The sequence below is a fragment of the Salvia splendens genome, chromosome 5 (genome assembly GCF_004379255.2).
Source record: "Salvia splendens isolate huo1 chromosome 5, SspV2, whole genome shotgun sequence".
NCBI classification, from domain to species: domain Eukaryota; kingdom Viridiplantae; phylum Streptophyta; class Magnoliopsida; order Lamiales; family Lamiaceae; genus Salvia; species Salvia splendens.
Window position 1 is genome coordinate 16,679,278 of NC_056036.1, and position 13,876 is coordinate 16,693,153.

General features: G+C 35.4%; 2 protein-coding genes across 4 annotated transcripts; one reads left to right on the forward strand and one right to left on the reverse strand.

Moving 5' to 3' along the window:
- The first annotated feature begins 909 nt into the window (after window positions 1-909).
- Window positions 910-4,000, forward strand: LOC121804870 (probable receptor-like serine/threonine-protein kinase At5g57670). Of its 2 annotated transcripts, none has more exons than XM_042204569.1 (9): window positions 910-1,133; window positions 1,215-1,336; window positions 1,521-1,734; window positions 1,879-2,229; window positions 2,322-2,564; window positions 2,635-2,792; window positions 2,875-3,090; window positions 3,219-3,368; window positions 3,532-4,000. In XM_042204569.1, the coding sequence occupies exons 1-9, from the start codon at window positions 998-1,000 to the stop codon at window positions 3,676-3,678; spliced, it is 1,737 nt and encodes a 578-aa protein (XP_042060503.1). In that variant the 5' UTR covers window positions 910-997; the 3' UTR covers window positions 3,679-4,000. The 2 variants fall into 2 exon arrangements, with proteins under 2 accessions (XP_042060503.1, XP_042060502.1); XM_042204568.1 differs by having other exon boundaries at window positions 911-1,133; window positions 2,310-2,564.
- A 2,653-nt stretch (window positions 4,001-6,653) lies between these two features.
- On the reverse strand, window positions 6,654-11,083 carry LOC121804879 (ADP-ribosylation factor 1). 2 transcript variants are annotated; one of them, XM_042204582.1, is made up of 10 exons: window positions 10,928-11,073; window positions 10,822-10,834; window positions 10,622-10,736; window positions 10,505-10,543; window positions 10,110-10,172; window positions 9,456-9,474; window positions 7,869-7,980; window positions 7,483-7,530; window positions 7,217-7,347; window positions 6,654-7,011 (listed from the first exon to the last, which is right to left on the reverse strand). In XM_042204582.1, the coding sequence occupies exons 3-10, from the start codon at window positions 10,722-10,724 to the stop codon at window positions 6,978-6,980; spliced, it is 549 nt and encodes a 182-aa protein (XP_042060516.1). In that variant the 5' UTR covers window positions 10,725-10,736; window positions 10,822-10,834; window positions 10,928-11,073; the 3' UTR covers window positions 6,654-6,977. The 2 variants fall into 2 exon arrangements, with proteins under 2 accessions (XP_042060516.1, XP_042060515.1); XM_042204581.1 differs by having other exon boundaries at window positions 10,622-10,834; window positions 10,928-11,083.
- Window positions 11,084-13,876: the final 2,793 nt, after the last annotated feature.

The window sequence follows — 13,876 nt, forward strand, 5'->3', positions numbered from 1 at the left end:
AAATAGTCCTCTGGACGATACGAATTTTAATGTGAAACTGGTAAAGTATGTGAGAAAGAGATAAAGTGTGTAATGTAATAGAAAAAATAAAATGTGTAAAGTAAGAAAAAAAAAAGAAAATGTGAATGCAGTAGGAGAGAGAAAAATAAATTGTAGGAGTACATAATAAATTGATAGTAAATTTGGCTAAAGTGTTGTTTGGGAGCCCACCGGCCCTATCTATGACCCACCCCAAGTCAACCAATTGGAGATTTGGATCACCGTGGTTGTGGACTGAAATACTTCCGTCACCATTCTCCAATATCTTCGTCTTAGAATCATTTTTAATAAGTACTACTTAAAAAATTAACAGACCATTCATCTCATATTATAATTACTGATAGAGTTAGTTCATGAATTCCATAAAATAAGAACAAACAAGAACAAATATAGGGGGTGTTGGGGGGAAGTTTGAGCATCCCCAACCATTTTCACCGTATATTCATTATTTTGCAAAAACAATTACGTATATTTTTCACGTGTAATGCCAGAAATTCTCAATTATATAATCCTAAAAAGCGCTACGAGTAAACTGAAATGATGATTGGATAGTTTGTTCTCAAAGTCTCCTCCCATGACATAATGTGTTGTCCAACACTACATACTAATAACAATCCTCTCCCTCCCTACCAAACACTCCCTTTTTTGACACAAATATAAGTGTGTGGCATCTTGGCTTATGTAACAAGACAAATCAAAATGTGTTGCTTATCTCCCAAACCACCCAATCAAACCAATTATTTGCATTTCAAAATCCACTATTAAAACTAGCCCCCTTTTTTTGCTTGTCACATAAGAAAATTCGAGAGCCTTGTGGTCTCACTCCCTTTTGTCATCTATACATATATCTCCAAAATGGTGTCGCATCGATAGCATCCAAATTTCTATCAACCAAGCAACCAAGAAATATCTTTTTGTCCCACAACTTATTCTACTATAATATACCAATTTAAAAAACATGATGATTCCATCATCGGCTAGTAAAATTCTCATCGGCATCCCTCTTGATGCAAATGTGAGTGTGGATCTCCTTGGTTGGGCCATTCGAGTCATTGCTCGCCCCGGTGATTCCATCATCGCATTGCACGTTATAGGTTACTTATTCTCTTACACCTTAGACAAAAATGTGTTACATTGTTTTTCAGTTACTCAAATAATGTGTTTTGGGTCTATAGGGGCCATGGAAAACAAGAACAAGAGACAGTCAGCCAGGAAACAACAGAAGCAGTTTCGTCAGGCGAAATCGTTCGTTATAAACATTATAGGGGAACTTGTCAAGGCCTGTCGGTCTAATGAGGTAAGAAAGAGTCATATTTGGTTCTGACACGGGTTTTAAGAAATATAAAAAAAAATTGGCTGAATAAATTAGTGAATATGAGTCTCACTTATATATATTAGTTTTATAATAAAATAAATGTGAAATAGGACTCTTATTCAGGGACGAAAGGAGTAGTAATATAAGAGTATTGTGAATATGGTAGGTGAATATGGAAGCTAGAGTGGGAGCAAGCTCCAGTCCCGGTCGAGGCCTAGTAGAGGAGGCCCGAAACATGGGTGCTGATTATCTCATCATTGGCGGCACACAAAGAAGAAGATCAAACAGGTCTTCTACAATCTCCCACTACTGTTGCACCAATGTTCCACAAGGTTGTTCACTAGTCATGCTTCGTCCAACGCAACAACCCAACCTTCCGGGTAGGCTAGCGCGTCTGAACTCTACATTTGTATGACATTGTTTGCTTTGAACCAAGTCAATCCAAAAGACCTTATACTAACATAGTAGGGGTTGCACTCATATATTACTTACACATTTTTCTAATTCTGTGATGTATATCACAGAATTTGAGCACGAATCGAGTAGCAGCTGGTCGGAGAAGAATTTATCTACAGAAAATTCCTTCTCATCGGAAGAGAACGAGTCACACGTGAAGTTGAAAAGGCCATCGCCAAGAACGGTGCTTGGTATTTGTGAGGAAGATTTGGATAGCGGAGAAAGCTCGGATTCATGTAGTGTTGCCAAATCAACGGTGTCCGGGAAGCCTAATTCCCCGTTTCGGCTGATTTCATCGTTATTCCGGCCATCGTTCGATTGGAGAATGGCCAAGAAGAATCATAAAGGGAAGAATCAATCAATGTTGAAGTGCTTCACATATCAACAAATTGCAACCGCTACAAAGAGTTTTCACAATGGTATGCATAATTAATTTTTTATTAGTAGTAATTGAGATTGAATATTGAATTAGAGCAAATTGTAATGTTTTTAAGTGTAGATAATTTGATAGGACAAGGAGGGTATTCGGAAGTTTACAAGGGAGTAATTGGGGATGGAAGCCATATTGCAGTGAAGCGTTTGGCTAAGGACAACAACAATGCAACTAAGGAAAAAGAATTTCTAATGGAATTGGGAATTATAGGACATGTCAACCATCCCAACACTGCTCAATTGCTTGGTTATTGTATTGAAAATGGACTTCATCTCATTTTCCAATTCTATCCAAACGGGACACTATCGTCCGCCCTCCACGGTAAAAATGACCTCCGTATTTAGTTATGCAGTTATGCATTAGGATTTATTGTTAATTTTGGTTGTGGTAGGACAAGCAAGCAAGGGCCTAGATTGGCCAACCAGGTACAGAATAGTGCTAGGGATAGCAAAGGGACTACATTACCTTCACAAATGCTGCAAACATCGCATTATTCATCGAGATATTAAGGCCTCTAATGTTCTTCTTGGTCCACATAATGAGCCACAGGTATTCAAATATAAACTAGTATTACATAATTTAATTATTTTGTATATATATATTTTAAATTTTTTATTACCTATTTTGACAGATATCTGATTTCGGGCTAGCAAAATGGCTACCTAGCAAATGGAGTTACCATGCTGTGATTCCAATTGAGGGCACATTTGGATACCTTGCACCTGAATATTTTATGCATGGAATTGTGGATGAGAAAATTGATGTTTATGCCTTTGGAATTCTTCTTCTAGAGATCCTAACAGGCAGACGTCCAGTCGACGCCACCAGGCAGAATTTGCTTCTTTGGGTAAGTCAGATAGATGAACCAAATCGAAATCAGACAATTTATCAACATAACATTCTAAATTGTCTATATTGTTTTATTCTATCACCCCAAAGAAAACACTACTGATATCGAAATCGTTGTGAAAATAGGCGAGGCCTTTGATGGAATCGGGAAATTTACGTGAATTGGCTGATCCAAAAATGAAAGGTAGATTCGATATGGAGCAATTGTATAGAGTGGCTTTAACGGCGTCGTATTGTGTCAGACAATCTTCAATTTGGCGACCTTCTATGATTGAGGTAAATTTCCACAAAAATATCTTTTTTCATTAAGTTTTATTTTTGAAAGAATTATAACTTACTCAAGTAGTATAAATTTATTTTGGACTTTATTTTTTTTAATCTACATTATTATTTGAACGTAAATTAGTAATTTTGGCGTTTGATAATGTTGAATGATTAGGTGTTGCAATTGCTAACGTATGGTCAAGACTCAGAGGTGGGAAGAAGTAGCTGGAGAATACCAAAATTCACTAGTGATGAAATGGATGATTATTCTATGATTTTTGGATACAAACTTCCTTCTGATTTATCTTTGGAGGATATTTGAATTCCAAATAATCTATAAAAATTCTTACTTGTTTACTAACCTTTACTTGGTTTTAACATATTTACTTGGCAACGTTTGAGATTGGAGATGAATAAATTTTTTTTCCTTTTCATTTAAAAATTTGAGTGGCTATCGATAGGGTTGGGTGTGTTTATTAACAAAGTTGCGATGGATAGACGATGCATTTAGGACAAGGTTATTATTCATCTTGTAATTTTCAATGGTGTATTTTTCTCTTTTTTTGTACTAATAATTATTGTATTTCGTAGATATTGTAATGTAGAGATGTTTTTGAGATGAATAAGATTCTATTTCGTTGTCATCCTACACATAACCACTCGGGAATGGATCCTCTTTTGTGACAAAATGCACAACAGAGAATGTTATGGATAAAATACAATTTTATGTATTAAACGCTTGCTTGCTTTCTTTTAGCATTTTCATTATTTCTTATGTTTTCTTTTATGTTTTTTATGTTTTGAAAAGTACTCCACTGGATGTTGTCTTATGCAGGAAATGAATTTGTATGTCACAAAATCTTTATTTTTCTTCTTCTTAACATTTTTACTTCATACTTTAATGGGAAATATTGGTAATGAAATGAGAGAAATCAAAATAAAAAGTGATTAAAGTGAAGAATGAAGTCTACATTGTAAAAGAGAAAAAATAGGCAAAATTAAAAATAGACTAATTTTGTGGGACAAAGTCGACTTGAACTTCATATGTATAATCCAAAGCGATTATATTCATGTGCATAGTGGCCCAAATGTTCTAAAAGGGGACAAATATCTTTCACTATTCCTACCTATATCTTTCATATTCTAACAATCTCAAACCACTCTAATTTAAATGCCACTACACCATGTATTCTTAAACTGTGAGGACAAAATTATGCAGCCACAGGTATCATTTTAGTATGTAAAGATAATCTATCTTGAATTGTGACAATGGATTATGTGTTAAGCACTAGCGTTTGCTTAACATAGTTAGGAGAAGCTAAAAGTAAAAAAAAAAAATTCCACAGATTTTTTGTCATTAAAAAATCACAATAAACATTAAATAATCACAAGTTTGGTGCTCTAACTCACTCCTCAAATTAAGCTAAATGGACAAATACACCCCTCAAAGGTTGAATAGTAGAATAGTAAAAATCGGGATTGAATTTGCGATTTGTGGAACATTTTTATTGTAAATGTTGGGTACTAAAAAGGTGCAAAACTCCATTTTTTGAGTACTAGTTTTGTAGTTCACTCTCATCTATAAACAGCACCATTTCTCATCTCATTTCAGTATCCATTTATTGCACTCTCATTCTATATTCTCTTTTTTACATCTCCCAAAATTCATACAATGAATAAAATATCGATGTTTCTCCAATGAATTCTATAACCCTGATAGCTCAAAATGTGTTTGTCACATAGTGTCTTTTAATGAGATGTGAACTCAACGATGCAACAACGTGGAATCTCAATACGAAGGCGATAGACTTTTGCATCGATGATGAATACATTGCAGTCCACGATGAAATTATGAAAAGAGGCAGAAACCTATGAAGAGCGCCAAATGCAGCAGGACTTGATCCACATGGTTCACACCAATATGGGACTTTGATGTATTCTTTCCGAGTTACAGTTTAATTTCCTCAATGTAGTTTTCATTGTTGCATTTTTAATCCATGTAAATTTTATCCTACAGTATTTTCAATTTATATTATTTATTTATACTTAAATTATATAATTCAAAAATTTTAAAAATTACATGAACTTGATGATAAAAAAAAAGTTATGATTGGAAATGACACTGATCGTACTTAAGTGTTTTGACTAAAATAAAAATACTCATATGAAAATGAAAATTTAATTTTAAGATATTATCGTGAATGTTCTAAAGACACGGCCCACAAGCCCCAAGTCCCAAGACCCACCCCTTTTTTTTTAGTTAGTAAATAAATTTAAATATAAAGATCACGCCATGGAGGTTCAACCTTGAAACCGGCCTCAGACATTAATCTCTCTATCACTTAGTCAACTCATGCGCATAAAACCGTGTTGAAGGGTGATCTACATGTAGTTGAATTGCTATGGGTGATCACTGTTGTTTTATTAGGATAATGATATTATAATAATGTTAACAATATTACTTCCTCCTTCCCACAAGAATATACAATCTTTCATTTTTAGTCTGTCCCATAAGAATATGCACTTTCTAATTTTGAAAACTTTTCTCTCTAATTATGCGTGACTCATTCTCCACTAAAAATACTTTAATTACTTTTTCTCTCTACCTCTCTCTTACTTTACCAATTTTGCATTAAAATTCGTGCCGAACCCAAATTGCATATTATTTTGGGATGGAGGGAGTACATCTTATTTTCAATAACAATTGACAATTCTAAAATATCTGAATAAAACTTAAATTATACAACCTTCGTCTCACTCTAAATGGAACATTTCTTATTCAACACAAGATTTTATGCAAAGTTATTTTGTAAGTTAAATGGTGAGAAAATAAAATAGATGAAGTGATGTTTCTATGATAAGAACTGTGTCATATAGAATGGGATATCCTAAGAAAGAAAATATATTACTTAGAATGAGACGGATGAAATATATAACTCTTTTAATTTAAACTATTTTTCCTGATATATAGAAATAATTTTATAAGAATTCTAACAAAATCTCATATACACCCCATTGAAAAAACACAAATACAGACAAGAAGATATTTCACCATTCTTTCTATGCTCATTTTTATCAAAATAAATGTTAGAAATTGCTAAGCTCATCATCGAAAGTAAATTTTCCTCGAAATCACAATTTCTTTGACATATACTGTATAATAGTTATATTAACATAGATATATATAGTTATTGAAACAAAAATAAATATTGAAAGGGATGAAGCCTAATGAAGGCAGGAACAAAATCATAACCCTATTGATTGCTTAGATACTTGTCTTCAATCATTTGAGAAGTATTTATAGAGAATGTTGAGACTAGTAAAATCTTAGATAAGGTTCCAGTAATCTTGATCAGATTACTAATCCTGTGAAACTTTGGAAATATACAAGAAAAGAGGATATATGCCTAAAATCTGTAAGCTTGAGTCATTTACTGTGAAAGTATATGATAGAGAACTGAGCAGAAGAATTAAAAAACGTGCTAGATATTTCATATTTGATCAAAAACCAACACATAGCCCTGTCCCCAGATACGAATCTCTACACAAATCACGGCAGTGACTATCGTATATTTCTTGCTCAGGATGGATAAGAATGGCATCATGTTCGCGTACAGAGACTTAGCCACCTCCGGATTTAAGTGTATTACTCAACCTGTACGATTATCAAGACAGGTATGGTTAATTGAAAGATACGCAAATGACTTATCTCACATCATGCTGTTGGTATAAAAGATGCTGGCATTGGGACTCTTGAGAGATACATTGCACCATAATTTTTAAATGATGGAAGGATGCATGCCGTTACATGAGATTGCAAGTTTAAAAGATGCTGGCAACATCAAGCTAATACAACTTACCAGTCCAGGCCCTCAAAAAGGCCTTCTCCTTTTATAGCAGAAGTTTTGAAAATAGACCATTGCCGGTTCTTAATCTTGTGAAGTTCCAAGGCTTCAGTAATTGCAGCATCATCAAGTGCCCCAGGAAGATCCTGTATGTCAGTCAATGAACGTAGATTCAGTGGTGTGTCTGCATAAATACGTTTTGCAGTGGTGCTCCATATAACTACCAACAAATCTTAAACATGTCTATGAGACACTAGATTAAGCAAGTCTGTTGAGAACACCTGTTTATTTGCAAATAAGAGGACGACAGCACCTTTAAGCTCCTCCTCCTGTCAATAGGCCATAATAGTACAATTAAAAGTTAAAACAATCAAGGACATTAAAGGTAAAACAGAAACCTGTGAGAAGGTAATAAAAAACCGCTCTACCTCTAACCACAACACTACCAAAAGGAGGAAAAAAGAGACAAGGGGGAAAAATGTTATATGCTGAGGTATGCTTTGAGATACCTTTATAGGACTCAACCCAACAAGCATATAGAAACTGATGTCAAGCATAAGCAGAACAGTAATTCCACTCGTTGGATTCCACAGTTCCAGAGATTGGCTAACATAAAAATATACCAAATTTTAACTCAAACATTTCAATATTGTAAAGCAACAAGAACCTCTAGTATTGCATGAAATTCTTCTTTGGCAATCACCAGCCTATCTGTATCACTTGAATCAACAACATATATAATAGCTTGAGTGTTGGGGAAGTAGCATCTCCAGTATGGCCTATATTAAAAAAACATTAAATGAGCCAAGTGTCAGCCAAATGAAATAGACTTTGTGACTTATTGTCGGACGTAATTCAATTCAAGGCCTAAATAAGACATGCGAAGGCAAAGTTGGATGAAGATTCAGAAGCAAGACTGTATTTCCAAATCTATTGGATAAGTCCAAGAATATTCCTGAAAGGATATAACCAGACGTCTGCAGACCATTTATTTTAAGCTAGATTTTCTCTGAAGAGACTCTATGGGGGCTTTTACTTTGAGTGATAGGATAGCTTGACCTTGAAAAAATTAATAGTACTCCCTCCGTCCCATAGAAATAGGCCTAATTTTCTTTTTCGTCAATCCCATAGAAATAGTCCATATCCATTTATGGAAACATTTTCTTTTTCTCTTTTACTTTATCATGTATGGGCTCCAGCATCCACTACACTATTTCAATTATTTTTTCTCATCTCTTACTTTACCAATAATGCATTAAAACCAGTGTCATCCCCAAATGGCCTATTTCTGTAGAACGGAGGGAGTATAAGCTAATCCATTGTTTACTTTGGTGAATTTTGATGGATTGATTAAATTTGACCATGTTTGACCATCTTATACTTCAAATACTCATTACTCAATCAGATTCCTTTATTTTTTCAATCTATCCCATCACTTAAAGTAAATGTCCCCTAAGGATCAAATTATACATGTTTGTTTTCTAGCCACCATATAGCACTATACGACTTCGAGTGCTATCTGATAATGCAAAGCTTCTAAGTTATTATAAATGTAATGGTCACACAGTAAGGTCCATGCTGATTTAACATCCATAAGAGTTTGAATTCTTAGTAGCAACTGATAAGACCAAGGCCCGAAAGATGAGGGACAAGGTTTCTTAGACTTATTTGATTAGGCTTGAGAACAAGAGGGAATTAGGACAAGAATCTTGGTAAGATAAACGTATTTAACTAATGCTTCTCTCATAAATTTTTTTAGATATTTGAAGTGAAAGAAGCACCAAGCAAAGATAGATCACAATGTACATACCATCAATTATCTCCAGCAAAATGAAATATATCCCCTTTAACAGAATATTAAGTTTGAGAATTTATCAACAAACTGATTCTAAAATGATGTATTACACTAAATTCAGCCTATGTGTCTGACTTAAACATTAATCTTTGATGAGCTCATGGATGAAGCCCACTTTGATGCTTCAAAGGAGATTACCAAACCAACTGAAACTTATAAATGAACAAAATCTTCTCTGAAAAGTATCATCTAAAGGGGAAATGAAATGAAAATCCTAATAATAGTACCAGAGAGCCACCAAAGTTGTTTTTTTTATTCTTAAATTTTCTTTTTATCAGGCTCAGTTTTTTCCTTGTCCTCGATAAATATTCTGTTTGGTCAAAAAAGTCGAATTGGAAGCTAAATTTTTTTTAGAATAGAACTTAAAACTAAGAGAGAGAGAGAACCAACATAAGTTACCTGATACTCGTCTGGCCACCTGACATAAGGAAAGCAAAAATTAGTGAGCTTCAACATCAGAACGACATCGAGCAACTCAATGTAACGATCGGCAAATAAGCATATGTAAAGTCTAATAAATGCTTGCATAACAGCCATATATATAAGCACAAATAAATACTCCCTCCGTCCCACTTAAAATGCAACATTTGGGAATCGGCACGGGATTTTATGTAGTGTTGTTTTGTGAGTTGATGAAGAGAGAGTAAAGTAAGAGAGGTGAAAAAGTAGAGATAGAGTTGTTTCCATTTTAGGAAACGTTTCATTTTTAATGGGACAACCAAAAGAGGAAAACATTTCATTTTTAATGGGACAGATGGAGTACATAGTTGTCAATTTCTAAAGATGCGGAAAGATGAAGCTTATGATAATCATGCTCATGCATGTTGTGTCTTTGCGTTCGTATTTCAGAATTCATAACTAATTTCACTTTGCATGCATCCAAAATTTTCACATTAACACTCTAATATCATTGTTTCTAACATATTTCCCTATAGACAATGACGAATATCTATTTTCGAACTTCTGTCGAAATCACGAGTCAAGAACATGAGAACTCTGTTACGGTATCATGCTGAAGAGATTAAAATAACGAACTATTGCACAAAAATTTACCAAGATCCCACACTTGAAACTTTATGTTGTTATACTGCACTGTTTCCACATTGAACCCGATTGCTGCAACCAAAGGAAATTAATAATGTCAAATCACAATAAGTTTAGCTTCTTCTCTCCCATAAAGAGGGCAATTATGTTTATCATCTAAACTACTCCATCAACCGACATTTCATACGGAAAAATTGTGAAGTCCAGAGACTATTTTCAATTACAAAGTCGATTTGAGCAGAAACAACTTCGGCTAGAAGTCTAGAACATTATCCACAAGCTGCATAACTTATATTTTAACACCAATAGCAGTTTATCGTAAAGTAATAGGATCAATTCTCCAAATATTATACAATGCTCCATCATTGTAGATTCATTGCACAAAATAATTGTGAGCTGCTTACTCGGAATTGTAGATACTACTTCACCCATCTGGAGTCGATCTGCCAAACAAACAAAGAAATTAAACAATCCGAGCTCGAACCAATCACCGGAAAGGGGAAATAAGGAGGAATCCGTACAAAGGATGGTGGTTTTTCCGGCATTGTCAAGACCCAGAACCAGGATCCGAGCTTCCTTGTTGCCAAACAGCGACGAAAATAGCCGCGTAAATACTATTCCCATTGCCTCCCCAATCTGCGCAGAAGGTCGGCGAATTTCCACTGAAATCGGAACGGTAATGCAGAAAACACCTAGATCAGATCGAAGAAAAACTCACTACCCTCAAATCCTTCCTGTAAAACCAAAATCACGACGAATCAGAGCCGATAAGGATACGAAGCGGATACAAATCGATCGAACTAAGGTTGCAGTAATCGATTACGTACGGTGAAGAGGATGGCCTGCGCCGGAGGAAGATGGCAGCTGAGGGAATTAATTTGAGACTGTAAAAAGTGATGGCGCTGAATTATTCCGAGATACAATCTTGAGCTTCGCGAGCGTGATTGGCGTAGAAGAAACTGAATTTGATTCTCACGATAATGAATTTTGTAACGCCCCACTTTTTTAACCCTAATTTTCGAACCCTAAAGTACTTGCATTTAATACTTTTAATGTTGCGAAGTCCGTTGATTAATTGTCGAGTGGAATTGTAGTTGGATACTTTTCGTGACCTAATTTTTAGTTGAAATTTTGACTGGGTCAACTTTGTTGAAAATGTGACGTGGCTGCTTTGAATAGTTAATGTGAAGTGAAATTTAATGTTTTTGAATAATTGATAATTTGTTATGAGAGCTAGAAATTGTGAAGTAAATTACAATGCGAATTTAAATAATTCCTTTCCGTGAGGAATATTTGTTGGACTCAATTCCCTGTTGGATCTGATAAATTAAATAAATAATACAAAGATCCAGTCCGGTGATAAATAAATTGTGGGCTGCACAATTTAAATAAAATACAAAGGACCGTGAATCAAACTAATCTAATTAAATCTTTTCCTCGTTGGTCACTAAAAAATTTTAAATAAAGATTCTGTAAAGATTTTTCCTCCTCCGTGATCTGCAAATAAAATTTCAAGGAAATAAAATTAGTCAATCCTAATTAATTTTTAGGAAATTAATTACCCAGATTCCACCCCTTTCCCACGTTCAAGAATAAATCATCCCACTCCGTGAGTCTTTTCCAAATCTAAACCACCAATCAACTGTTAATCCCAATTATTATTGGAGAATCAATTACCACAATTACTCTTTTAAATCATGGCCTTTCTACCCTAATCTCCCACCGCCGCTCCCACAATCTCTTCACAAACCTTAACACTCCAACTGTGAAGAATACGACAGAGAAGAAGAAGCATCATCCAACGCTTCCATCTCCTTCCCAACGCTGAATCTAAATTTCAAAATCAAAAGCAGATCGAGAGGAGTTTCGCCATCGATCGGATCGGACTAACATTCGAGACTTGTGGTTTAGGTATAAGATTTTCTCAACACTTTTCTTAGTCTCATACGAATGCATTCATAACAGCGCCTCATCTAAATCCATGACTCTTATATGAAATAAATTCATACAGCTTTGTGCGACGGAAATAGATCAAAGGGGAAAAGCACAAACTCATCCTCCCCTTCTCAAATTGAATCTGCCACACCTACGGTATACACTCTCCCCATCCAAATCCGATTCCATACTTGTGCATCTCATGAAATCTGAAATAAATATCTAATCGGAAAGCCGTAGCAACCGAATTAAGAACCGGACATAACTAAACCAAGAACGAACCTTTAATGGGAAAACGTGGCTGTTTCGGGGTGGATTCGGGGCTGCCGGAGCAGGCGCGGTCTCGGCAGACAACAACGCGGGGCGAATTGGAGCCGGTAGCGGCTGATCTGGGAGCAGCGGAGAACAGAAGCACCGAGGTGCTGTGGGATAGAGAGAGAGAATTGAATTTGGGGATCTTGTTATTTCTTTTTGTGAGAGAAATCGAGGGAGAAAGAGAGACGAATTGTGTGTGTGTGTGTGTTCTTTATTTGAATTTACAGTAGAGAGAGGGAGTACAGAACAGTACACGATAGAAGGGGATTAGGAATATATATGTTGACTTTCCTTTATTTCTTTTACGTTGAGCCTAATATTAGAGTGAGTAGTGGTATTTTAATTAGGAGTTGGGCTTCTTCAACTTTTGGTTTTGGGCTAGTGAATGAAATTGTTTTGAGCTGGAAGTGCACTTAATTCTCCGGGCAGAATTTTAATGGTTAATGGGTGGATGCTAAGTAAATTATTGGATAACGTTGGAGGAATCCCGGGTTAATTTTTGAACTACGGCGACGCCTTGGGCAGCCAAGAATAATCGAAATATTTAAGTTTTGATTCGGAAAATTCATAATCTTGAACGAGGAAAATAATTGAAGACATAGGATGCATGCATCTTATTTATTTAATTTGAAAGTGTATTGATTTATGTGTTATGTAAATTCTAAAGGTGATATCTCGCAAGGGAATCGTGATCGCAAGGGAAAGAAAATAATTTCGGATTAAGCACTCGAGGTGGGCTTTCTTTTAAATAAGGACAATGTCCTAACTATTTTATCGATGGGAATGAAATGTCAATATGCTATCATGCCAAAGTTTTGGTTTTAACGTGCCTATCTGAAATGGCCTTGCCATTATTATTTAAATCGAATTCGGGTCCTTGTAGGGCCGCAAACCCTACTTGGATTAGTGTACACCTATGGTAGACCGTGTGCCAGCGTACGGGTTGGCCGGTCTAGTGACTTGGTTTGTGGCCACATTCCAAGTCATGTATGAGCAGATATGGCTGACGTCTATGGGAAAATGACTGCGCAGTCGTGATTTTGAACAATGGAATATTTTGGTGCCACGTGCCTTTCAAAAGCTAAAACCCCGATGGTTACCTAACAATGGCATGATAAAATATAAATATTTTTGATAACTTGTTTTAGGCATAAGTCCACTGAGTGCATCAAGTACTCAGCCCTGCATGTGTTTTCCTATGTGCAGGTTGAGCGATGACGAGCTGGGTGGTGTTGAGCTTAAATTGAAGTCTCGTTCGATTTATTTTGAACTCCGAGGGGCGTCGTGTCTTCACACATGGCGTCACTCCTACTCTTGAATGCTTCCGCTGAATTATGACTGTTTCCTTCTCAATTATGTTACTGAACCCTCTTCCATTCTTGGACTATTAATTTTGATAATTGTTGACTTCGGATTCAAATGTAAAGAGTTTACTCTTATTTTCCCTCGTTATTGAATATTAAATATTTTGGGTCAAACTCTTTATTGAAACCCTAGAAAATTCTCCTTTCATAAAGTCCCTTTGG

What these genes read in the sequence shown, in the direction of transcription:
- LOC121804870 (XM_042204568.1), top strand. Translation starts at nt 998, where the DNA reads ATGATGATTCCATCATCGGCTAGTAAAATTCTCATCGGCATCCCTCTT. An exon ending in AGGCCTGTCGGTCTAATGAG is followed by an intron (nt 1,337 to 1,520) that starts GTAAGAAAGAGT and finishes TGAATATGGTAG; the next exon opens with GTGAATATGGAAGCTAGAGT. An exon ending in TACAAAGAGTTTTCACAATG is followed by an intron (nt 2,230 to 2,309) that starts GTATGCATAATT and finishes TTTTAAGTGTAG; the next exon opens with ATAATTTGATAGGACAAGGA.
- LOC121804879 (XM_042204581.1), bottom strand. Translation starts at nt 10,724, where the DNA reads ATGGGAATAGTATTTACGCGGCTATTTTCGTCGCTGTTTGGCAACAAG. An exon ending in AGTAGTATCTACAATTCCGA is followed by an intron (nt 10,173 to 10,504) that starts GTAAGCAGCTCA and finishes CTTTGGTTGCAG; the next exon opens with CAATCGGGTTCAATGTGGAA. An exon ending in TCTTATTTGCAAATAAACAG is followed by an intron (nt 7,348 to 7,482) that starts GTGTTCTCAACA and finishes ACTGACATACAG; the next exon opens with GATCTTCCTGGGGCACTTGA.